The sequence below is a fragment of the Micropterus dolomieu genome, linkage group LG11, assembly GCF_021292245.1.
Source record: "Micropterus dolomieu isolate WLL.071019.BEF.003 ecotype Adirondacks linkage group LG11, ASM2129224v1, whole genome shotgun sequence".
NCBI classification, from domain to species: Eukaryota; Metazoa; Chordata; class Actinopteri; order Centrarchiformes; family Centrarchidae; genus Micropterus; species Micropterus dolomieu.
Genome location: NC_060160.1, coordinates 8117097 through 8139772, shown reverse-complemented (window position 1 = coordinate 8139772; position 22676 = coordinate 8117097). Strand labels below are relative to the sequence as shown.

General features: G+C 42.0%; 1 protein-coding gene across 1 annotated transcript in view; it reads left to right on the top strand.

Moving 5' to 3' along the window:
• The window catches only part of syne1b (spectrin repeat containing, nuclear envelope 1b), an 83140-nt gene that overhangs the window by 43607 nt on the left and 16857 nt on the right, over window positions 1–22676 (top strand). The window contains exons 67-117 of the mRNA XM_046061954.1: window positions 219–374; window positions 657–827; window positions 1036–1362; window positions 1440–1592; window positions 1822–1989; window positions 2150–2326; window positions 2471–2617; window positions 2726–2851; window positions 3217–3393; window positions 3698–3963; window positions 4294–6454; window positions 6645–6982; window positions 7081–7225; window positions 7313–7531; window positions 7623–7891; window positions 8090–8255; window positions 8346–8501; window positions 8660–8812; window positions 8956–9138; window positions 9261–9398; window positions 9609–9794; window positions 9964–10086; window positions 10210–10392; window positions 10663–10806; window positions 11201–11377; window positions 11672–11812; window positions 12190–12303; window positions 12412–12573; window positions 13069–13263; window positions 13403–13579; window positions 14529–14720; window positions 15053–15184; window positions 15386–15486; window positions 15582–15735; window positions 15862–15990; window positions 16109–16267; window positions 16591–16800; window positions 17100–17201; window positions 17282–17401; window positions 17895–18095; window positions 18231–18404; window positions 18924–19055; window positions 19425–19621; window positions 19826–19958; window positions 20378–20560; window positions 20746–20895; window positions 21078–21254; window positions 21357–21512; window positions 21624–21779; window positions 21936–22106; window positions 22271–22404. Coding sequence (XP_045917910.1) covers window positions 219–374; window positions 657–827; window positions 1036–1362; window positions 1440–1592; window positions 1822–1989; window positions 2150–2326; window positions 2471–2617; window positions 2726–2851; window positions 3217–3393; window positions 3698–3963; window positions 4294–6454; window positions 6645–6982; window positions 7081–7225; window positions 7313–7531; window positions 7623–7891; window positions 8090–8255; window positions 8346–8501; window positions 8660–8812; window positions 8956–9138; window positions 9261–9398; window positions 9609–9794; window positions 9964–10086; window positions 10210–10392; window positions 10663–10806; window positions 11201–11377; window positions 11672–11812; window positions 12190–12303; window positions 12412–12573; window positions 13069–13263; window positions 13403–13579; window positions 14529–14720; window positions 15053–15184; window positions 15386–15486; window positions 15582–15735; window positions 15862–15990; window positions 16109–16267; window positions 16591–16800; window positions 17100–17201; window positions 17282–17401; window positions 17895–18095; window positions 18231–18404; window positions 18924–19055; window positions 19425–19621; window positions 19826–19958; window positions 20378–20560; window positions 20746–20895; window positions 21078–21254; window positions 21357–21512; window positions 21624–21779; window positions 21936–22106; window positions 22271–22404 — 10661 coding nt within the window. The remainder of the gene's footprint in view (window positions 1–218; window positions 375–656; window positions 828–1035; window positions 1363–1439; window positions 1593–1821; window positions 1990–2149; window positions 2327–2470; window positions 2618–2725; window positions 2852–3216; window positions 3394–3697; window positions 3964–4293; window positions 6455–6644; window positions 6983–7080; window positions 7226–7312; window positions 7532–7622; window positions 7892–8089; window positions 8256–8345; window positions 8502–8659; window positions 8813–8955; window positions 9139–9260; window positions 9399–9608; window positions 9795–9963; window positions 10087–10209; window positions 10393–10662; window positions 10807–11200; window positions 11378–11671; window positions 11813–12189; window positions 12304–12411; window positions 12574–13068; window positions 13264–13402; window positions 13580–14528; window positions 14721–15052; window positions 15185–15385; window positions 15487–15581; window positions 15736–15861; window positions 15991–16108; window positions 16268–16590; window positions 16801–17099; window positions 17202–17281; window positions 17402–17894; window positions 18096–18230; window positions 18405–18923; window positions 19056–19424; window positions 19622–19825; window positions 19959–20377; window positions 20561–20745; window positions 20896–21077; window positions 21255–21356; window positions 21513–21623; window positions 21780–21935; window positions 22107–22270; window positions 22405–22676) is intronic.

The following is a 22676-nucleotide window of genomic DNA, read 5'->3' as shown; positions in this document are numbered from 1 at the left end:
ACAAATTTGCACAAACATGTATGGTTTTCAATGCTGTTTCAGTTGCGATAACAGTGCTGCATTTTAAATCAGCACATTTCACTTCAGTCTCATCAGAATCAAAATAAGAATATTGCAGATAGTTAATTTGCATTGGAAGCCACATAATTTCAGTCTAATGAACATATTGGAATATAATTAAGCATTGTTCAGATCTCTAATGGTCCTTATATGATCAGAGCTGGCAGGAAGAAGTGCTGGTTTATCAAGAGGAGATGGAGGGCCTCAGTCTCTTGGCTCAGCAGGTTCTGGATGAGACCCATATTAGCAGCCGGATCAGTATCAGAGCCACCAACATTACAGCCCGCTACCACGTCCTGCTTCTGCATTTAATGGTAAGATCTTTTTGAACACAGCACACAGTATCACAGTAACCTGTAATTGTGAATGTTATGTATATCTGTAGAAAATATACACACAAATATACTTAAAGGCATGCTTGTAAATAGATATGCCTTGGTAGCTTGAGGCCTTTGAAATGGTCCCTTTTACCAGTAGACCACCCAGAATTTCACTTTACATTCTTGCTGTAAATCTGTTTTTTGTCAGATAATTGGAACAATGTCATCAGTTTAGCTATCCATAACTTTGTTTTTTCTTCGTCCTTTGTACTGCAGGAGACGATTAAACAGCTCCAGGAGGAGGTGTCTTGCATTGAAGAGGCACAGTGTGTCTTCAGCACCTTCTCAGACTGGCTTAGCACAGCTCAGAATAACTTCAGCACTGTGGCTATCAGTGTTGATGCGGTGGACCGCTTTGCTATGGAGAGAAAGATGAAAAAACTAGAGGTACACTCTCTAACATAGCACATGCCTTCTGTATATTATTGTATGCTCTATAAAGACCATTTAAAGCATTATATCTCCAACATAACTGTAGATAATTACTCCAGCTTGATTAAGCAATTGCTGACTTTCTAAGATATGCGTGCAACAAGCAACTGTGCACTAATAAAAGTAGCAACATTATTATAAAACTCATACGTTTACCTTCCAGGCTCTGCAGGCAGACATGGAGCAGGGTCACTCTTTCCTCAAGACAATGAGAGAGAAGACAGAGCGCGCCATGGCATTCTTGGAGGAGCCTGAAGCAGGGCAGCTGAAGGAGGAAGTGGACACCCGCCTCTTACAACTAAAGGAATTAATGGAAGCACTGCGCACAGAGCATAGCTCCCTTGAGAAATGTATCTCACTTTCTAAAGACTTTATGGATAAATACAAGGCCCAGGCCCAGTGGGTGATGGAGTCCAAGAACCTTTTAGCATCAAGTGTAGAGCCTAAAGCTGAACTCTACCAGAAGAAGGCTCAGTTAGCGAAGTACAAGGTAACTTAATCTGTCTTTCTCTTGTAAACACAGTGAAAATAGATGAAAACTAAATATTTCACTTTTCATATATGCAGACCATCCAGCAGACAGTGCAGTCTCATGAGTCGGCACTGAAATCTGTCTTTGAGAAAGGAGAGGCCTTACTCGACACAGTCCACGACACAGCTATAAGTGACAACATGAAAAAGCTGCAGGCTGACTACCAAGATCTCTGCTTAGCAGCTAAGGTATGGGCACTACTAGGTGGAATTTAGGGAAGCAGCGTTGGATGGCAGGTCATTGAGAAATCTGAATTATGTTCAAAATCATAGGTTTTATTCAGTGTTAATGTTTTTTGTGCTGTATTGTATTAGCAAACTAAAAACATTAAAAAGACTGAGTATATTTCTTTTATAGAATGATTACATGCTGTACAGCTACATGAATCTCTGAGATTGGCTGTCTGCTGTGTTTCAGACCCAGGTCCAGAACCTTGTGGAGTGGGTGAGGGAGCATGAGGATTACAACAGTGAATTGCAAGAGGCTGAGAAGTGGCTCTTACAGATGTCCAGTAGACTGGTCACCTCAGACTCCATGCAGACCAGCGGTATGGAGATGGCCACTCAGCAACTTGCCCGACACAAGGTGACCTTAACTTTATTGTCCTACAGAAATCCACAATTTGTACTGTAATATTAGTTGTGCAGTTTATATTATTACATTACTTCAAAATGCTTTTGGTTTACTAGATTGTTGATTACTTTGCGTGATCTGTATTTTGGAACACCTGACTGGTCTTTTTCAGGCAATAATGGAGGAAATAGCCAGTTTTGAGGAGCGTCTCACCAGCTTGAAGCAGAAAGGAGAAGATCTCGTTGCCAGCTGTACAGACCAAGTTCAATCTAAGATCAGTCAACAAGTCCAGGCTCACCAACAGGGAACCAGAGATAGCTACTCCGCCATTTGCAGCACTGCCCAACGTGTGAGTAATACAATACTACAACCATAGATCTTTTAACTTCTTACTTTTTCTTTCGAGGAAACTTTTACATTTGATCATTTTCAGAAAACCTTGTTTCTTTATTTTATGATATAAAGTTAGGTCTTACCTCACCTTGTTCAACAGTTGTACCAGAGTCTGGACAGGGAGCTGCAAAAACACGTCAGCCATCAGGACACACTCCAGCAGTGCCAAACCTGGCTCTCCACAGTGCAGGAGGAACTTCAGCTCAACGATCAGGGACCATCTGGTCTGCAGGAAGCACTAAAGCAGGTAATTGACATTTGTGGAATGGAGTGATATATTTATTATATTAACTTAATATATTATATTAAGTTATTCTTCTAGAATTTATTTTGATGAATATGTTTGTACACACAGGTGAAACACTACAGGGCCCTTCAGGAGCAGGCCAGCACGTACCTGGACCTGGTGTGTTCTGTGTGTGACCTTTCTGATGATGCTGTGAGAGTGGCAGCTGCTCAGGTCCAGCAGGTCAAACTCACGGTCAGTAATTGTTACCTGCTTGACCATTGTACAACATTAAAGAATAACAATTTTATGGTGAACCTGGAATGATTAGTACATCATAATAACTCATAAACACTGATTTTAATTACTTATAAAATGTTGACACATTGCAATGTTTTCATGAACATAGTCCGAATGCTGACAGACATACTATGGCCAACACATATTACCCTTAAACTAAGCAGCGTGACATGCAGGATGATTGCAACTGTTCTCAGTATATGAAACTATACATCAGCATAGTGTTTAATTATATCACGAGTGGTATAGAATGTGGACTTTTTCATAATATGCAATTCGGCAATTATTCACTGTAGGAAGGTGCACATGTGTTTTTGCAGATAGAGGAAAGGATGTCCAGTGCACAGGAGCTTTCAGAGGGATGGAGGGAGATCAAGGAACAGAAGCAAGATCTGACCAGCCTGTTTCAGGATATGGAGCAGCAGCTCCTCAGCTTCTCCAGAAGGCCTGCAGAGTTGGAGACAAAGATAGCTCAAAACATGCTGTCACAAGCCAAGGTAGCGATTGGGAACAGTATCCAAACCACCGATAACCCAACACAAAGGGGAACTCTTTCTTAAGCATCCTCATCAAGCTTCTTTTTCTTTTGCATGTTTATTAAAATGAAGATATAATGCATGTCTACATGTGCTTATTACCATCGTTATAGAGTGCAGTGAGTCTAAACATGATTCTTTTGGTGATTTTGTTATTATTATCTAAGCCATCATTTTGGCTTGGTTTATGTAGGGATTAAAGAGAGATCTGCTTACTGTTTGGATATATTTAGGGTTTTCATCTAGTATATTGCTTGTCACACAGGAATGCAGCCAGCAACTGCAGTCTAAACACAGCATCCTGACCAAGATGACAGAGACTGTGAGCAAATTGACTGGTGGCCAGGACTCTCCAGAACATGCAGAGCTTGACCGTCTAAGCAATTCCTGGCTTGAGCTTTGTCACCAGGCCAACAAGCTGCAGGACCAGAGAGAGGAGGATCTGCAGAGGTCTAAAGAATACCATGACTGCATCACTGCAGTGGAAGCGCTGTTTGAACAGGTGTCCAAAGAGTGGGATAATCTGGCCAGGTGTGTTTGTACATCAGCTATACAATAAAATGAGTCATCACATAGCGCTGTGCTCTGATTCTAATAATGTCTTCACAGGACCAAAGCAAATAAAGTTTTGTTGCAGGCTGCAGGAAAATGCCAGTTGTGCTGCCTATTGTCTGTGTCTGAATGAATAGAAGCCCATTGTTTGTCGTTCCATCTGTGCTCAAAGAAATCATCTTGGGAACTAATTTAATAATTTCAACATTATAATATATATATTGTATTTCAGTTATCGAGATCAAAACATTGGCATATCTTCAACATAACACTTGTCTAATTCCTTTTTTGTTTTTTGGTGCCAAACAGAACAGATGCTGAAAGTTCATCTCAGCATTTGGAGGCATTACGGAAGCTTGCAGTAATTCTGGAAGAACAAAAAGGCACTCTTGAGGACCTTAAGGAACAGAAACAAAAAGTCATCCAACATTTGAACTTGGATGACAAGGAGCTGGTAAAAGAGCAGATCAGCCACTTTGAGCAGCGATGGTCGCAGATGCAAAACCTAATTGAGAGGAAAATCCAGGACTCAGTGGTGACCCTGGAAGATATGGGCCAAGTGGAGGCCCGTTTGAGAGAGGCTCGGGACTGGGCAGAGGAGCAGCAGCCTGCCCTGTCTGAGGCCATGAAAATGAGTCCTCCTCCAGAGCTGGCTCAGAGCTTCCTGTTTGACCACCTGAGCATCTGCAGTGAGCTGGAAGCTAAGCAGCTCCTACTGGCACAGGCCATGGCTGATGCCGACAGGGTGCTGGCCTGCCTGGGTCTCAGTGAACGGCAACGTCTGCAACAGCTTATTGCAGACACGCAATTGGAGGTAGAATCTCTGAGTGTAAAGGTTGTGCAGCGCAGAAAACACCTCAGCAAGGCTTTCACAGAAAGAACACAGTTCCTGATGGCTGTGAGCCAGTCTATTTCCTGGGTCCAGCAGAATGAGAAGAAGGCCCAGGCAGAGGAGTATATTGCTTTATTACCTGATGATCTAGCCAAGCAAGTCAGAACCTGTAGGAACATCCAAAGCAGTCTGAAAGCCTATCAGAGCGAGCTGACCTCCTTGTGGTCTCAGGGAAGGGACCTGATGAGGGACGCCAGCGAGGAAGAAAGGAATGAGATTCTCACAAAGTTGCAGGAGTTGCAAAACATCTTTGACAAAACATTACATAGATGTGGCCAGAAACTTCAGGAGCTTGAAAAAGTACTTGTTTCTAGGAAGTATTTCAAGACTGATTTAGAGAAAATATGCCTGTGGATAAAACAAGCTGATATAGTCACCTTCCCTGAAATCAATCTAATGGTTGGAGATGCTGAATTGGAAACACAGCTACTAAAGTATCAACACATAGTCGAGCAGGCAATTGAATATGAGAATCTTCTCTTAATTGTACAAAGAGCTGGCCAGGAAATATTGCCCAGTCTGAATGAAGTAGACCACTGTTATTTGGATGAAAAACTCAACACCCTCCCCCAGCAATATAATAACATATTAGCACTAGCCAAAGAAAAACAGGAGAAAATCCAGCAGGCCATTCTCACGAGGAATGAGTACACATCTTTCATAGATGTCACTCATAGAGCACTGAAAGAACTTGAGGAACAGTTCAATAATCTTGGCACACAGCCTGTAGGGCTGCAAACAGAAGAGGTTCTCAGTTTGCAGAGTGATTACAGAGCGATCCAGGCAGACCTGAGCAACCTGGGTCTAGCTGTGAGTGAACTGAACCAGAAGAAAGAGGGATTCCGTAGCACCGGTCAACCATGGCGCCCAGACGAAATGACCCAGCTTGTGAGCTTGTACAACGGCCTAAAGAGGTTGGTTGAACAGAAAGTAGAGCATCTGGATGAAACCTTGGAGTCATTTGAGGACCACAAGGCAATGGCTATGCAGGTTGACTCTGAGTTAAAGGCCACAAAAGAGCAGCTTGTAAAAGTTAATGCAGAGACGCAGTCAGCTGAGGAGAGGCTGAAGAACTACCATGCTCTGGCGGGGAGTCTCCAGAGTGCCAACTCTCACTTGTCAAGGCTCATGGAGCAGATGGACACTCTAGCACCCCGCGTAGACCAAGCAGCCCATGATGCTTCAAAGGAACAAGTGGTTTTGTGGCAAGAGGAGCTGCGATCTTTGCAAGCTGCAGTAGGGGATCTGATTGAAGAGTGTGAGAACAGGTTTGTTCAAAGTAAAGACTTTGAGACAGAGATGAAAAGGACCCTGGACTGGCTGCAGCATGTCAGGGATGAACTGGGCTGTGCTGTGATTGTTGATGTGAGGGTGGAGAAGGTGCAGGAGGAGATCAGAAAGCAGCAAATCATGCAGGAGGAAGTGCAATCGAGACTGAGAATTGTGGCTGCTCTTAGTAGCAGGGAGCAACAGAAGTATATCAGCGCAAATGAGCTTGTCCCAGCCCACGTAGACACAAGCCTAGAAGAAATGACAAAGCTGCAGGCAGATGTTCAAAAAGCACTGAGCTCCAAACAGGTGGGACAATATTACATTCAATATTCTATGAAGGTTGTTAAAGTTATCATAATGCTTAAATACAGTATTGAATCTGTCATTTATTTTTATACCTCTCTCTCTCTCTCTATATATATATATATATATATATGTGTGTGTGTGTGTGTGTGTGTGTGTGTGTTTTAAATTCTTCATTGCTTCTTTTGTAAAGATTACTTTGGAGGAAGCCCTGGTGTTGTGCCAGAAGTACCACTTCAGGATGCAGTCAGCCTGTGAATGGCTGGAGGATGCTGTGTCCTTCCTGCAGCAAGCTAGCTTGGGCGTGGACGTGGAGAACTACGAGGAATGTCTCCGGCAGCAGGGGGACATCATGGCCACAGAGCAGGAGTTCCTCATCCACTTGGAGGAGCTGCAGGCTCTGCTGCCTCAGTTGGAGAACCTGGTCAACCCCACAGCTAAAGAGCAGCTCCGTGTGAGTGTGGAGTCAGCAAAGCAGAGAGGTGTAGAGGTTCAAGATCAGCTCCAGTGTCACCAGGATGTCCTTCACAGGTAATGAATACAAATAGTTGATGACACACATGCATTATGCAGTGATGATACAAAAATTCTGTTAATAATGGCATTTTATCCTCTAATGTATTTCTTAGCTGTGTCACTCAGTGGAAGTCATACCAGGAGGCAAGGCAGACTGTCATTGAGCTCATGAATGAAGCTGAAAAGAAGCTGACTGAATTTTCCACTGCAAAGGCAGCCACAAGCCAAGAGGCTGAAGATAAACTATGCAGTCATCGGGTATGACAGGCCAAAGTCATTTTCCATGCAAAATATGGATGGTGCTTCTGTGAAATGTGCACTTAGTTCATTAATTGTCTCTTTCAGTCCCTTGTATCACTGGTGAATGGCTTCCAAGAGAAGCTGAGTGGTTTAGAGGAGCAGGCTGCCCAGCTGGAGCTGGTGGGGAGTGATGCCAGCAAGGCCACCATCAGTCGCTCCATGACCACTGTGTGGCAGCGCTGGACACGACTACGAAGTGTGGCGCGGGGACGCGAGAGAGTACTGGAGGACACAGCACAGGATTGGAGGACTTTTAGAGAGAAGGTACACAGACAGATAATGGGGGGAATATTTATTTCATAATTAAATGAAAAAAATGTTTTCACTAGCAGCTGAACTTAATAATTTTGTACAGATGGTGAAGGTACGAGCAGTCTCTGATGAGCTCCAAAGTCGTTTCCCTGACAGTGCCGTGGAGAAGGCTTCCAAAGCTACCCTGCAGTCTCTGTTGGACCAGCATGACTTGCTGAGCCAAGACTTGGAGCGAGAGCTCTCCTCCCTCACACTGCTGCGCCAGTATGCTCTCAGCCTGCTGCACGATGTAGAAGTGCCGTCACCAACAAATGACCAGGATGAGCTACCCAGCCTGAAGGAGATCAGAGCTGTACAAGACCAAATGGAAAGGTAGAAAGAAGATAAACTGCAAGTCTGTTGCATTTAAATAGAGCATCTGTATTAAGATAATCTTAGATCAATGGTATTGTGAAAAAAGCCAACTATTATATTATTTAGATTAAAAAGATTCCTTATTATTTAGAAATTAAGTTAACTCTACTCTGCCATACAGAATTTCAGCAGAGTAAATTTTCTCTTTGCCTCTAGCCTCCTGACACAGTCTCGGACCAAGCGGGCTCAAGCTGCTCAGGAACTGAGGGAAAGAGAAGAAGTGGAGAAGGAACTTAGCGTTGTAAAAGCCTGGATTCAGGAGACCAGGGAGCTTCTGCTCAATCCCACACCAGACATTGATTCTCTGCTGCAGGAGCTTGAGGTATATCTCACATCTAAAATCAGAAATATAATCTTTCTGATTATTATTTCTGAAAAAAGGTTACATTGGTCCTCCGTTTGTTGCGTATAGGTTGTACATGGAGATGTGATCACTTATCGTCAGAATGTGGATAAATTAGCAGAGCAGCAACAGAGCAAGTACCTGGACCTCTACACGATACTGCCCTCTGAAATCTCCATGCAGCTGGCTGAGGTCTCACTTGCATTGGGTGCCATTGAGGACCAGGTACTGTATCATTAAAAAGCTTTCAATGTATATAAGACCTAAATGGGCCTCTTAAATTTTGTATTATCTAAATTGTTACCATATGTCAATTCCACAAGGGAACACAACAGTATGTTTTCTCATGTGGCATTTGTTGACATTTCTTAATGTTTTTCTAGGTTCTTTCAAAAGAGAGAGAAATTCAGAAAACCAGAGAAATAAAAGAGGACTTCAGTTCTAGAATCCATGACATCTCTGAAAAACTCAAAGTACTCTCTGCTAAATTTAAGGAAAAATCTCCTGATGTTGATCATGCCAAAGAAGAAGTCAAGGTGGGTCAAAGTTATTTTATTGTGGGTTACTGTGAATGTGTAGTAGATACAGTTGGCTTAGAAATACAAATTTTTTACATCACTCAAGACTGTTAGATGTTGTAAGGACATAAAAATTATACATGTTTCATTTCTTTTCTCAGAGCCTGGCAGAGGACTTGGACTGTTGCGGTCGCACCCTTTCAGAACTGGATGCTGCAGTACAAGAATTTGGCCGCAGAAACCCCCTGCTAGCCAAACAGCTTGGTGATGCCATCAGCAAGCTATCAGAAATGCATCACCATACAACACGGTTGGCAGACTGTAGGAACAACTGGCTCAAAAAGGTTTGCTTTTTCAGGTCTCTTATAAATAGCACAACAAATTGCAACACAGCTACAGGCTACCATACCTTATTTGTTTTTGTTGTGCTTTAACCATAGTGAACTCTGTTATGTTGGCTCCTCAGGCTGTCTGCTATTTAGATGAGTATAACGAGATGCTGGATTTCATTGTGAGGTGGTCGGAGAAAGCCAAAAGCCTTGTGAGGGCAAACATCATCTGGAACTCTTCCGTTCATCTGCAAGAGCAGATACGTATGTACCAGGTGAGTTGGGCGTCTAGACAGGCATCACATGGGTTGTTTTTTGGTTTGAGCTGGATTCATGTTTATCCATGCACAGTTCACTGAAATGTCAGGATTTTTACCCATACACACATTTAAAAAATGCCACATGCAAGGAATGAATCGTTTCTTTCCACCCGGAGACCATACCACAGATACATTTCATTCACTGTCTCGTTGCCCTGAGCTTAGGCTGTCCTTCGTGAGTCTCGGGAGCTCCATGGAGACCTGGAATCGATGGCAGAGAAAGTAGAGCTTCTGTCTGAGGTGCTGCAGGTTGAGTCTATGAGCCAGCAGGTCTGTGAACTCAGTCGACACACTGAGGAGCTTCAGCAAAGCATCAAGACACGGCTGCAGAGCTTAGAGGATGCAAATAAGGTGCAGAGAAAAAAAAAGATTTATTATTTATTTGACTTGTTGTAACATTTATGAATTGCCTTCTTTTTCTGTTTTCCTTCCTGTAATTATATTTGACCTGTAGAATTTCCCTGCTCATTCTTTGTGATAAATATTCTGTATAACTGACTCATGTATGATATGCCCTCAGAGTATGGAAGCCCTGGAGTATGAAGTTAAAGCCCTACATGTAGCTCTGGAGCAGGTCCAAGCCACACTGACCTCACCAGAGTTGGCACACCAGAGCCTCAAAGAACAGCTGTCTCAAAGACAGGTAACCACATCACATTAAAATAATTACCTGATATGGCCAGTAATTTGTAATAAAGCACAATTACTTTGCACATTGCAGCTTGTTAATGGTTTCACACAATGTAAATTTTCCTTGTTTTTGCAGCGTCTCTTGGCAGATATGGAGAGCTTCAAACAGCAGGTGCAGGCAGTGCAGCTGTGCCAGAGTGCTCTGCAGGTCCCAGAAGAGGTGATGCCCAACCTTGCCATCTGTCGCACAGCGCTGCGTCTGCAGCAAGAAGCCAGTCAGTTGCAGCACGTGGCGATTCAGCAGTGCAACATCCTACAGGTACAGTAGGGGGCACTATTTCTGCAGCACAGTAACATCGTATTGTTGTCAATCCTGCATTCTGACACAATATGCAATGCCTGGTGTCAGTAGAAGGCCATGGCTAGCAGCTTGAGTCACAATGCTGCTAAGTGAACATGCTTTATATGTATTTTGAGGCCATAAGCAATGTTTCTGGTGAAATTCTTGTGACACCAAAAGAAAAAAAAACATTTTGGAGGTTTAAATTGTTCATTTAACGTTAACAAAGCAATTACATTTTTTATATAGGAGGCAGTGGTGCAGTACGAGCAATATGAGCAAGAAGTGAGAGACCTACAGGGGCTGATAGAGGAAGCACACCGTGTCATTCAAGACCGACCGATCCCCACAAACAACATCCAGGAGCTGCAGGCCCAGATCCTTCACCATGAAGTACAATACATTAATTCACTCACCAATTAACCCACATTTCCTGTACAGGGAAGGAATGAATTGGAGGGAAGGGATCCTGTACAGGTTATCAGTGTAATTCAGACATAACAAATAAGTTGTGACATGCTTGCATGTGTTTACAAATTTGGAGGAAACCCACACAAACAAGAACTTAACATGTGAATTGAACACAGAAATGTTTGGCATCAAATAGAGGTCCCTTTTGTCAAGGGGCAGCAGTACTAAATGCAGATCCACTGCACTGCAAAATCTGTATTTATTCAACTAATCCAATGCAATCCTCATTACTTATGACTTTCTCTGTACTACAGTGTAATAGTTAATCTTTCCTCAGAACTGCATAATAAGTTACAAATTTTGTATTTTTGAATAGGAACTGGCCCAGAAGATCAAAGGTTACCAAGAGCAGATCGCCTCACTAAACTCAAAATGTAAAATGCTGGCAGTGAAGGCCAAGCATGCCACCATGCTGCTGACGGTGAGTGATGTAGAGGGGCTGCAGGACATTGATGAAGAGAAGTCCAAGAAATCTTCAGCACAAGCCGTCATGGTAAGGAGAACATAATATACCACATAACATAGTAATGCTGACAAAGTTTGCATTGTTGGTGATGGCATTGCCTATAAACCTCTTGACTCATTCTGCTATTTCTGGCTTTAGCTTAACGAGTTCTTAAGAGTTTTATTCCTTTAATTGTACTAATTCATCATTTTATCATGCTTTTATTATACCATAATTGTTTATGTATGTTTTGTCTAAAAAACACATTACATATGATTAATCTTTCCCAATCCACCTTGCATGCCTGCTCTTCTGTTAATGTTTTCTTGCATGGCGTGTCAGATGACTGCTGGTCGCTGTCACACCCTCCTGTCTCCTGTAACTGAGGAGTCTGGGGAGGAGGGCACTAACAGTGAGGTCTCTTCTCCTCCTGTGTGTCGCTCTCCTTCTCCCATCTCTCACACTGAAGCCACTATAACCAAGGTATCTACCTTCTCTGTTCCTCTTGATAGCTTTTTTCCCCGATCATTCTGGTTTTTCAGCAAAATTGCACATACTTGGTTTCTATCTGGCACATGAATTTTCTTTTTAAATAATCGTCCCCTAATTTTGCTGTAATCTTTCCTGTGTTAACTGTCTAAACAAAACATTCTTAATTAATATATGCAGTTAATAAATGAAGAAGGCAAAAACAAACCAAGGGCGGTAATAATCCATATCTATTCTCAGCTTGCACCCGCAATTTCATCATGACTAACAATACATTTGGGGCTTTATTGAAATATTGAACATCTGTTTTGCCATCCGTTTCATAACTATTTTGTCTGAACTGCTGATGGTGCTGTTTTAATGTTTTTTAGATGGGAAGAGGAACACTCACAAGAGCTCCAATCCAAGAATTATATGACCCAACATTTGAGTCTGTGGCAAACTTAGATGACTTGCAGCGCTCATGGGAGACATTGAAGAATGTGGTATGTGAATAATACAAGATGTCAGCTTGGTGGTTTATTGATTCTCAGTGATTGTTATCATGTTTTCAGGCTTAGCACTTTTATATTGTCCAATTGGTCTTCTAACAGATCAGCGAGAAGCAGAGGTCTCTGTATGAAGCTCTGGAAAAGCAACAGCATTACCAAGGTTCACTCCAGTCAATCTCTTCTAAAATGGAGGCTCTGGAGGCCAAATTGAGTGAGCCTGTGGAGGCAGATAAAAGCCCAGATAGTCACATTAAGGCACATGAGGTGAGTCATTACAGTACAATAAATGTCTTCAATAGTTTGATGGAGAGAGAGCTATCGCACTGGGAGTTGTCATACTTCTAAAATAATGTAAAATAATGTAAGAACTCACGGTAATGCAAAGTGCACAGTACTTGTCGAACTATGTCAAATATAGAAAATAATGTTTTGATAATGTTGCAGGTCTGTTGGAAACTTTTGGGCCACTCTTGTCACCTTGTTTTGTATTTGTAATGTCACAGTTTACATTAAAACATTATTTGTCTTAACATTACATCACTGTTCCACTAGCTTAAGCAAACTAATTTAATTTGAATTGAATAGAGAATTACTGCTCTTTCAGTAATATTCAAATTTGGAATTTGTGATATTTATTGTATAGCATACAATCACAGTATCTACATACAAAAAAAAAGATTATACTTCCCGTTGACCAACATAGAAATGAAAATAGAGTCACAAAACCGCAGTTCACTATAGCAATGTTGTCCTCTCCAGGGTCTGATAGAAGAGATTCAGAGTGTGCAGGAGGAAATAAACAGGCTGCAGACAAGCTTCACAGAAGATCTGGCCTCAGATGCTGTGGACGCAGACATGGCTGACCAGCTAGCCATGCACTCCTCCCTCGCTGTGTTAGCTGAGAGGATGGCCACCATCCACATGAAGGCCTCTGGGAAACAGCAGCTATTGGAGGTAGATTTTGTAAAGACTGTGAAAGTTCATTACTACTAATAGTAGATAATAATTGCTTTATTGATAAATGATTTTATTAATATATTTGTAAATTAATTCATTTGATAAGTAAAATGTGATGTGATGTGCTGTGCACCAGGAGCGCGTTAGTGACCGTCTGGAGGGTCAACGTCAGGAACAGGCCGTAGAGCTCTATCACACCCAGGCAGATGAACTGGATCAGTGGTTGACCAGGAAGCGCAGTGCTGTAACCTCCATTCTTGAACTTGAACCTCCAGAGGAGACAGATATGGAGGATCAGCTCACTGAATGTCAGGTAAGAGCTCCACCTGCTGTTCATGCAGAGCAATGGCTGCAAACATGTTCATTGGAATTATTACTTAAGAATATCAATAAATTTTAGGAATATCCTACTTAATAATTTATATGTCATGTGTCAGGAATAGCAGACGTGTACTGGAGTACTGTTTTCTAGGTGTTCAGGTGTTGTCTCTGGTCAGCACACTAATGCAAATTTGCCAGTAGATTATTTACATCCATCTTATACTTCAATATTTTGTTGCCCTTATCACATGTGGATCATCCCACAGGGGCGGGAACCTCAGTGGGTAAACAAGAGCATTAGCAGGGTTAGAGGGGCATTCAGATGGCTGGGCTCCTAAGCGACCGTAGCACTAGTCTTAAGAAGATTATGCAGATGTCTCTGTGTGACGGGCCTGTTAGCAGCATAGGGTGGAGTAGTCAGGGGTTTTGGCTTTCAGACGATTAACAGATCCCGCTGCTGGGATTGGTGTTGGTGACAAAGCTGCTAGAATATTCAAGTAGGGGAATCCTAGAGAAGGCGGGAGGGAGAGTTACTCTTTGCATTAGAAAAACCCACTGAAGCTATCGATCACAGGGCAGTGGCATTGCTGTTAGAAAACAAATGTTTCTTCAAACAGTGGAACAGCATTCACTGATGGGCATTGTTAACTGGTCTGGACATAGAATGGTGTTCTGCACAGGAGAATTGCTTTTGAATTGGAGCATGTGTGCTTCAGAGCATGGAGCATGAAGGATTAGTGGTAATATGTTGCACAGGAGGCGAGGCCGGAGAGGTGGGGCAAGGATGAAAACAGAGAGAGACCTCTCCCTGTCCGGTGGTTGGGGAAAGGTGCTGGTGTAGGGGCTTCATCCAGACCGGCCCCCTGGTTGTCTGTAGGGTCTGTTGCTGTTGGTGGTGAGACACCATGTTTGAGCTGGCTTCTCTCCTCATGCTTCTGCAGAACATGCTGCTGGAGATTGAAGAGAAGGTGCTGGCGCTGTCTGAGCTCTCCATGCACAGTGAGAACCTGCTGCTGGAAGGCCGGACAGAGTCCAGAGAGGAAGCTGAGCAATTGGCCAGGAAGTTACGCTCATTGAAGGGTGGCCTGTTGGAGCTGCAGAGGATGCTACAAGACAAGCAGATTATCATCCAGGTACACAATTCCATGTGATATTGGGTTCAGTCCCCACTGTGGTTACCTTCCTCACAATGTAGATAAAAACATTTCCAACATCACATGTAATGTTTTCTTTATAACTGCACCATAGAGATAATTTTTATACTTGAATTGCAGCACCCTATTCATTACAGTATGATAATAAATTAGGCTGAACTAAGTGTGTAGTTCATTTGTAATAGTCTCCTCTTTTCTTTTGCATTTCTTTACACCCCCTGACAAATTTGCCACACTTGCATTTGATGGCCGTGGTTCCTTGTTGATGTGTGTTTCCTAAATGTTTTATTATATATTTTCTTGTCCTGTAGGGCTCTCTGCAGGAGCAGGAGGACAGTGAATCAGACTCCAGCCTCTCCCAGAGTTCCAGTGTGCAGGACTGGCTAGCCCAGGCCCGGACCACACGTTCCCAACAACAGGAGGACAGTCTGCAGAGACAGAGGGTGCTTTTTCACATACTTTTTTCTTGTTTCAGTACTAGCAGTGCCAGGTCACTGATACTAAAACTGTGATTTGTTATATAATATTGTTAAATACCGTCTTCATTAAATGCCACCACCTCAGTTATTCAGAAGAAATGCAATTAATTAATTACATCATACAAAGTCCAATCTAACTGTTTAACTAACATGTTTGCTTTTTAGGAACTGGAGGAGCAGCTCGCAGAACAGAAAAAGTTGCTCCAGTCAGTTGCTAGCAGAGGAGAGGAGATCCTCATCCAGCAGTCCTCGCCCAGCAGTGTCAGGTATTTTACATACTATTAAACCATACAGATCTAATGATTCCTGTGGCAGATTTTAAATGGAACATTAATTAATTCCTGTTTCTGTCACTGTGCAGTACAACAGAGCCATTTTCACCAGCAGCTTTGGTTGAGAGGGAATCTCACGATGCTCGAGAGCAGATGAGGCAAAGATGGGAGAGCCTGAGACTAGAGCTCAAAACTAAATTGCAGCTCCTGCAGAAAACCCTGGAGCAGGACCACAAACAGCCGGTACAAACCCTGTTGTATTGTTATTGTTAGCATAAAATAGTACTACAATTAAAGTGTATTGACATTATTCTTGTTGTTATCAAATGTTAAAGCCAAGCACGTATTTGACTGTCTTTTTTTCCCCAGCTATATTCCAGAGCTTCTCGTGTGACTACAACTGGATCACTGTTTAAAGGAGAAACACAGGCTGACAAATCCTCACTGAAGACTCTGTATGATGGCTTCAGACAAACAGTAGAGGACATGACCGCTCAGGTTTGACAACTTCTTTAACATTATCGCACATTTTAATCCATGACATTGCACCATTAAATGATGTAGTTGTCTGTAATACATGTCAAAGGAAATTTGCAACACTCTTGTGTGTACATAGCCCGGTGGTGGTGGTGAGACACAGGTGCCACAGATGGAACAGCAGCTCTATGCAGCTGTGTCATCCACCTCTTCCTGGCTGGACGGTGTGGAGAACAATGTCTTCTCTGGCTCAGTGCTGCTGGCTGAAAACGCAGAGACCCAGCTACAAAAGCAGGAGGTACATTCAAGCCTATTAGTGGAACTTATTTAATTATTGCAGAAGATTTAACCAAATCATATGAGCCTGGTAGTACCCATGACCTAGGAATTATTATGTTAAAAATATTAGATCTATACAAGAAGTTGGTTACTGATACAGTATGTAGGCTAAGTTTAAAAGTTAGGATTTATTTAGATTGGTTATAATAGTAAATATAAAAATATATATTTGTGTTTCTCCTTGGGATTTAAAACTGACTGTTCAAAACTGCAGTTTATCTACACTATGGACGTAAGCTTGTCATTTTAAATCTTTCCAAACTGTCCTGAACTTTCCTACAGACCTTAGAGAACGATGTGAGACATGTCACAGAGGACGTGAAGCTCAGCCAGGCTCTGCTAACTGGGTCTTCAGGGTTGAGACAAGAGGACCGAGCGCTGCTAGAGGACAATCTTGACTGCTTGAAAGAGAGATTAGGAGCGCTGGCTTGTGCTCTGGGGCAACGCTGTGACCATATGAGGACCAGAGCACATGAACTCACAGCCTACCAGGTTTGCTTGATATTTTGCATTTGTTCCATTTCTAGGGCATTTCATGTTTGTTTTTTCTTGATGCATGTCCTCTGTAAAACCAAAAACATTGGCTAATATATTCAGATTTACTAAGGTAATAACTGATCAGGAAATGTTACTTTCTATTATGTTAAACAATGTTTGTTTTTATTGAACTTAATTACAGTTGGACAAAACATGACCATTTCTGTATAGCCGTAAATGTACAGTATTATATCTATCATAAGCCCACATATCTTAATATATATGTTTTATAAATTGTCTTTTTTCTGATACAGACTGAGTTGCAACTTCTCCAAACTGCTTTAATTGAGACAAAATGCCAGATCCTACAGGCCTTAGCTGGAGCCATGGATAGGCCAGCCTCAAAACAACTTGAGGTAATGCAAGCTTTGGTATAGACATTATTGCCATCAAAGCTTACAGAGAACAAAAATGATTGTAAATGTCCTTTTTTTAGGTTATTGCCAGTGCAGAGGAGAGCCTGAAAGACTTTGAACAGAGGATTACGGAGCTCAAAACCAGAGGAACAGCACTACAGGTCGATCAGATATCAACAAACAAACTACTAAAGCTCCAGGTAATGTATATGACTAACAGCTCTCATTTAAAGTTGCTCAGTCTGAAAACCATTTAGTAAAAGCTTCTCAGTTTAGGTTGTGCTTATTAAAAACATGTATCAATATCATTAATACAAGTAAAAGTAGATAAAAGTTATAAACCTTTTATAAATGTAGAAGACATGACATGATTGTTTTTTTGGGGGGGGAGGTTGAGTAGACTTGGGAAAACCTCAATCTTAAGAACACACTTTACGATACCAGGTCAAGGTTTATGTCCCAAAATTATCTGAGTGTACAATTAGGAAATTGTCATGCTTCAACACATAGGGTTACATTATTGTTTTATTACTACATTACATAGGCACAATACAATAGGTAGAGGAGCTTGAAAATATGCCAGTACCTTTTTGGCAAATACTATTAAATAACAAACAAAATATAACATGGAACTGATGGAATCATTTCAGTGAAATTATTTGAAAACACAATATTCTTTTTGTGTGTTTTCAGGATTCCTATGAGGAGCTGATGATGACAGTGGGTTCCCGGCGCAGTGGGCTGAACCAGAACATGGCCCTGAAGGAGCAGTATGAACGTGCTCTGCAGGACCTGACTGATCTGGTGGACACAGCTAAAGACAAGATGGCTGCTGATCAGAGGATCATTGCCAGCTCTGTGGAGGAAGTCCAGAATCATTTGGACAAACATAAGGTTTGGTCAATTTGGAGCTCTGTTAAGATGGAAAGGTTTAATATTTAAAATATTCAACACAAAGCTAGTAGCGCTAGAGACAACCTACTGAGAAAAAAAACTCCTTAATGGTGTGTATCCGATTGTGTTTTCTAGGAGTTCTTCCAGGGTCTGGAGTCCCATATGATTCTAACAGAAACTTACTTCAGAAAAATCAGTGGTCTGATGCTTCCCAAAGAGAGTCAGGCCTTGGAGGAGACGCTGGCTGAAGCTCAGAGCGTCCTCAAAGAGGCACACAGTAAAGGAGTTGAGCTCGAGTGTATCCTGGAGGTCAGAGAGGAAACAGTGTTTGTGTTCTGTGTTTTGTTTTGTGCTTTGAAAGCATACTGATAGTCATAGGAAATCTGAAAATGTCATTATTTGAAATGCTTATTTTTAAAATGATTTAACTGTGTTGTTAATATATCTTTCTCACTCGAAAGGAATAGATGTTTATGAATTTGGAAATAAGTCTCAAGTTGCTAAAGCTAAATAGGCTTAGCTTACATACAGTGTATTGAAATCTTATTTTTCCTTCATGATAGGAGAGCACAACAGCTGCTAAGTGTTCATATATTGTATAGGAAATACACAAATAACGACAAATAAATTAGTGTCTTTTTGCTCTACTTTACAACTTTTTCACTGCACATAAAGTGGGGAAAGCCTCTATTCAAGGAAAAAAGTGAAATGAATATTGACAAATATTGGTTAAATAGTTGTGTAACTTATTATAATTTATAGTGATCTTTATCTGAGGTTTGCTTGTCAGCTTTATCAATTTCAAATGTTGTGTATTCTTGTTTTAAGACTTGGTGCCGCTTGGTGCAAGATTACCAGAGTCTGAACCGCCAGTTGGAGGCAGTTGAAGGAAGCATTCCTACTGTTGGCCTGGTGGAGGAGACTGAAGAAAGGCTCATGGACAGAATCTCACTGTATCAGGTACAAAAGACATCAATGCAGATTAGGATATAATAATAATACAGGATAGGATATAGTAATAATCCTAAATAGCCTCCTTGTTTTTATGCAGTACTGTCAAAAAAGTAGGAAAGTATTCTGGCAAGATTTGATTGTGGCTGAAGAGGACTGAAGGAAATTCAAGAGGCCAGCAGACATGACCCTCTGTGCTGCTTTACTTTTACTTAATTTCTGCTGCATCTGCCCATTACCACTTTCTCTGCTAGACTCTGAACCACTTTATGTTTATGTCAGTTGAGATTTAAGCACCTTCCTCAACAGCAACATGACTGTAGTTGTAGCAGCTACAATACCATCTGCCAATCTGCTTCTCTTCTGTTCTCTGTAAAGGGTCTAAAGGGAAGACTGACAGAGTACCAGCACAAGCTATACCAGGTACTGGATGAGGGCAAACATCTCTTGCTGTCAGTGTGCTGTCCTGCACTGGAGAATCAACTGGCACTGCTGGGAGAACACTGGCTCAACAACACCAGCAAGGTCAACAAGGAACTACAGCGCCTGGAGGCTGTCTTGAAACACTGGACCAGGTTAGAAACACATCAGAATCAAACACAAGTGATATCCCACTGGGACACTGAAACACATTATCTTTAAGAAGGGTCTTTAATATGGTTTCTTAAAAGTTTCAGTTTTACAAAATAGCAACAAAAGTATTAAGCAGATAGAATGTACATTTCTGAACTCATCATTGTGTGACTTTGTTCTATATCTGAATTGTGGTTTTCCTCCAGGTATCAAAGGGAGTGTGCAGAGCTTAGCCAGTGGCTGCAGTCTGCTCTGGAGCGTCTGGAGTTTTGGAATACGCAGGCAGTGTTAGTCCCACAGGACCTCGAAACTGTCAGAGACCATCTCTCTGCTTTCCTTGTGAGGCCACAGATTTTTATTGTACATTATTTACCTGTTTTGATCCAGAGATTCAGGCTCTTCACTAGCAACACTGCTACAACTAGTAGACATACAGACATGTATTGAACTATTAGAGCTGCCAACAAATGAGCAACTATAAGTATATACATACAGTTACATAATATACTATGCACTATATTCACATTTTTATAGCATATGCCTGTTGTATAAGAGCATCACTTTACCGTAAAAATGTATAATTATTAGTGCAAATTGTATTTCCTATAATTGTAATAGTATTAGTAATAGAATTTGTTATGGATGTAGTAGTAATAATAGTTTCTGTATCATCTGCAAAAAGCTCCATATCTAGCATCATGAAAAAGTACCCCTTTGATTGAAAACCAACTGATGATTCCTGTCATTGTCTCGCTCAGGAGTTTTCAAAGGAAGTTGAAGGTAAGTCCAGCTTGAAGAACTCAGTGGTTACTGAGGGCAACCAGCTGCTGCGTCTAAAGAAAGTGGACACGGTGGTGCTGCGGTCAGACCTGGCACGCATTGACACTCAGTGGACTGAGCTGCTCACACGCATCCCAGTGGTCCAGGAGAAGCTGCATCAGGTATCGTCACATGCAGTCAGACTGAACAGGCTTAGCTGCTCCAGGGCAAATAGGATTACCCCTTTCTGCTGCTTCACTCGTATACAGACGTTTTCACACAATGCTGAACTCAGACTGCCAGCATGTGCGCTTTTTGAATCCTGGATGTTTAATATGCTGGTCCACTGGGTTGCATTTTTTTGCAGATCCAAATGGAGAAGTTGGCCACCCGTCACGCCATTTCTGAGCTGTTTAACTGGATATCACTGATGGAGAATGTCATTGAGGAGAATGAAGAACACCTCAAGAGTGCGGTGGGATCAAATGTGATTCAGGACTACTTGCAAAAATACAAGGTAGTGGACTTCATCATACAGACTTTTTAGATTTGTGGAACTTTGTTTATAAGGTGTCTGGTGTGAATTTGTGATAGAAAGACAATATGTGACAGCTACATATGTTTTTAGTATTTCATGCATTTCAATAATCTGTGCCTTCCATTTTAATTGTGAATCTACTGCTTTTTCCTCCAATTCAGGGCTTCAGAGTAGATTTAAGCTGCAAGCAGCTGACTGTGGACTTTGTCAACCAGTCAGTGCTGCAGATCAGTGGTCAGGATGTGGAGAGTAAGCGCAGTGACAAGACAGACTTTGCTGAGCGTCTGGGAGCCATGAACCGGCGCTGGCAGATCCTACAAGGCCGCATTAATGAGAGGGTACGGCCATATGCACTGATACTGCTAATGGAAGAATAACAGCCCTAGTCACTTAGTAGTGCAAAATCAGTGTTCAGTATAATTTTTATAAAATGCTTGCAGATCCAGTTCCTGGAGAGCCTTTTGGAAATGTGGTTGGAGTATGAGAGCAGCGTTCAGGCCCTGAAGTCCTGGATGGGAACTCAAGAAGAAAGATTAAAGAGGAAACACCGGATAGAGGATTTGACATCTGTGCAGAATGCTCTCAAAGACTGCCAGGTAGACTTCTTTTATTGTGCTCACACTGATTTATGAAAACATGTTATACACCTACTTTCTCTTATTATCACTCCTTTGTGTCAGTGACATGTGAAAACTATGAACTTTTAGGAAATGGAAGAGTTGGTGAAGGAAAAAGAGAAAGAGCTAGAGAGGGTGGAAGAACAGGGCTGTGCCCTTGTCCAGAACAAGACTGATGAGGCCTGTGCTATCGTCATGGAGACGCTCCAGGGTGTAAATCACACCTGGGCTAACCTGGACCACTTGGTAAGATCCCCTGTTCTTTTTCCACCCATATTTTTAATGTGGTACTTAGGTTACACCCATCTATTCTGCTCTACTCTGCTATTTCCTGTTCTCTTCTGGCCTGGTCCTCACAATTTTCTGAAAGCCACTGTGTGTTTTTTATTGTACCTTTAATAGATAGGGCAACTAAAAATCAGCCTGACGTCAGTGTTGGATCAGTGGAGTCTGTACAAGCGGGCTTCAGAAGAGATCAATGGCTACCTGATGGAGGGCAGGTACTCTGTATCACGCTTCCGCCTCCTCACCGGCTCCCTTGAGGCTGTTCAGCTGCAGGTGCAAAGTCTGCAGGTATGTTAGGATGAAGAGGCGTTTTATGATATACCTTTCAGCTGGCCTGTAGTCATTGATTGTGATGAAGTTGACATTTATATTTTTTATTAGGGTAATGTTAAAATTCGTTTTATACACTGTTTATTTTTGCTGGTGAGTTAAGCACTGTATCACATGTGAAGGATTTGCAAGAGGAACTGGAAAGACAGGAAAGCAGTCTGAGGAAGTTTGGTGCTGTGACCCACCAACTGCTGAGGGAGTGTCACCCTTCAGTGTCAGATTCTCTCAACAACACCCTTAAGGATGTCAATGCAAGGTAATAATGTTTTTTAAATAATTAGTCTTAATTTTCAAAGTATAATTTTCACTAAGTGGTTGTCTGTCTATGTGTGGCCCTGCGTGGACTGGCGACCTGTCCAGGGTGTACCAGTGTCAGCTGGGATTAGCTCCAGCCCCTCCGCGACCCTGTACGCAGGATAAGCGGCTGACCATGGATGGATGGATGGATGGATGGATGGATTATTTACATTATCCTTTATATTGAACCATGTCACATTTGCACTTAGATGGACTGGCTTACTAGAAGAG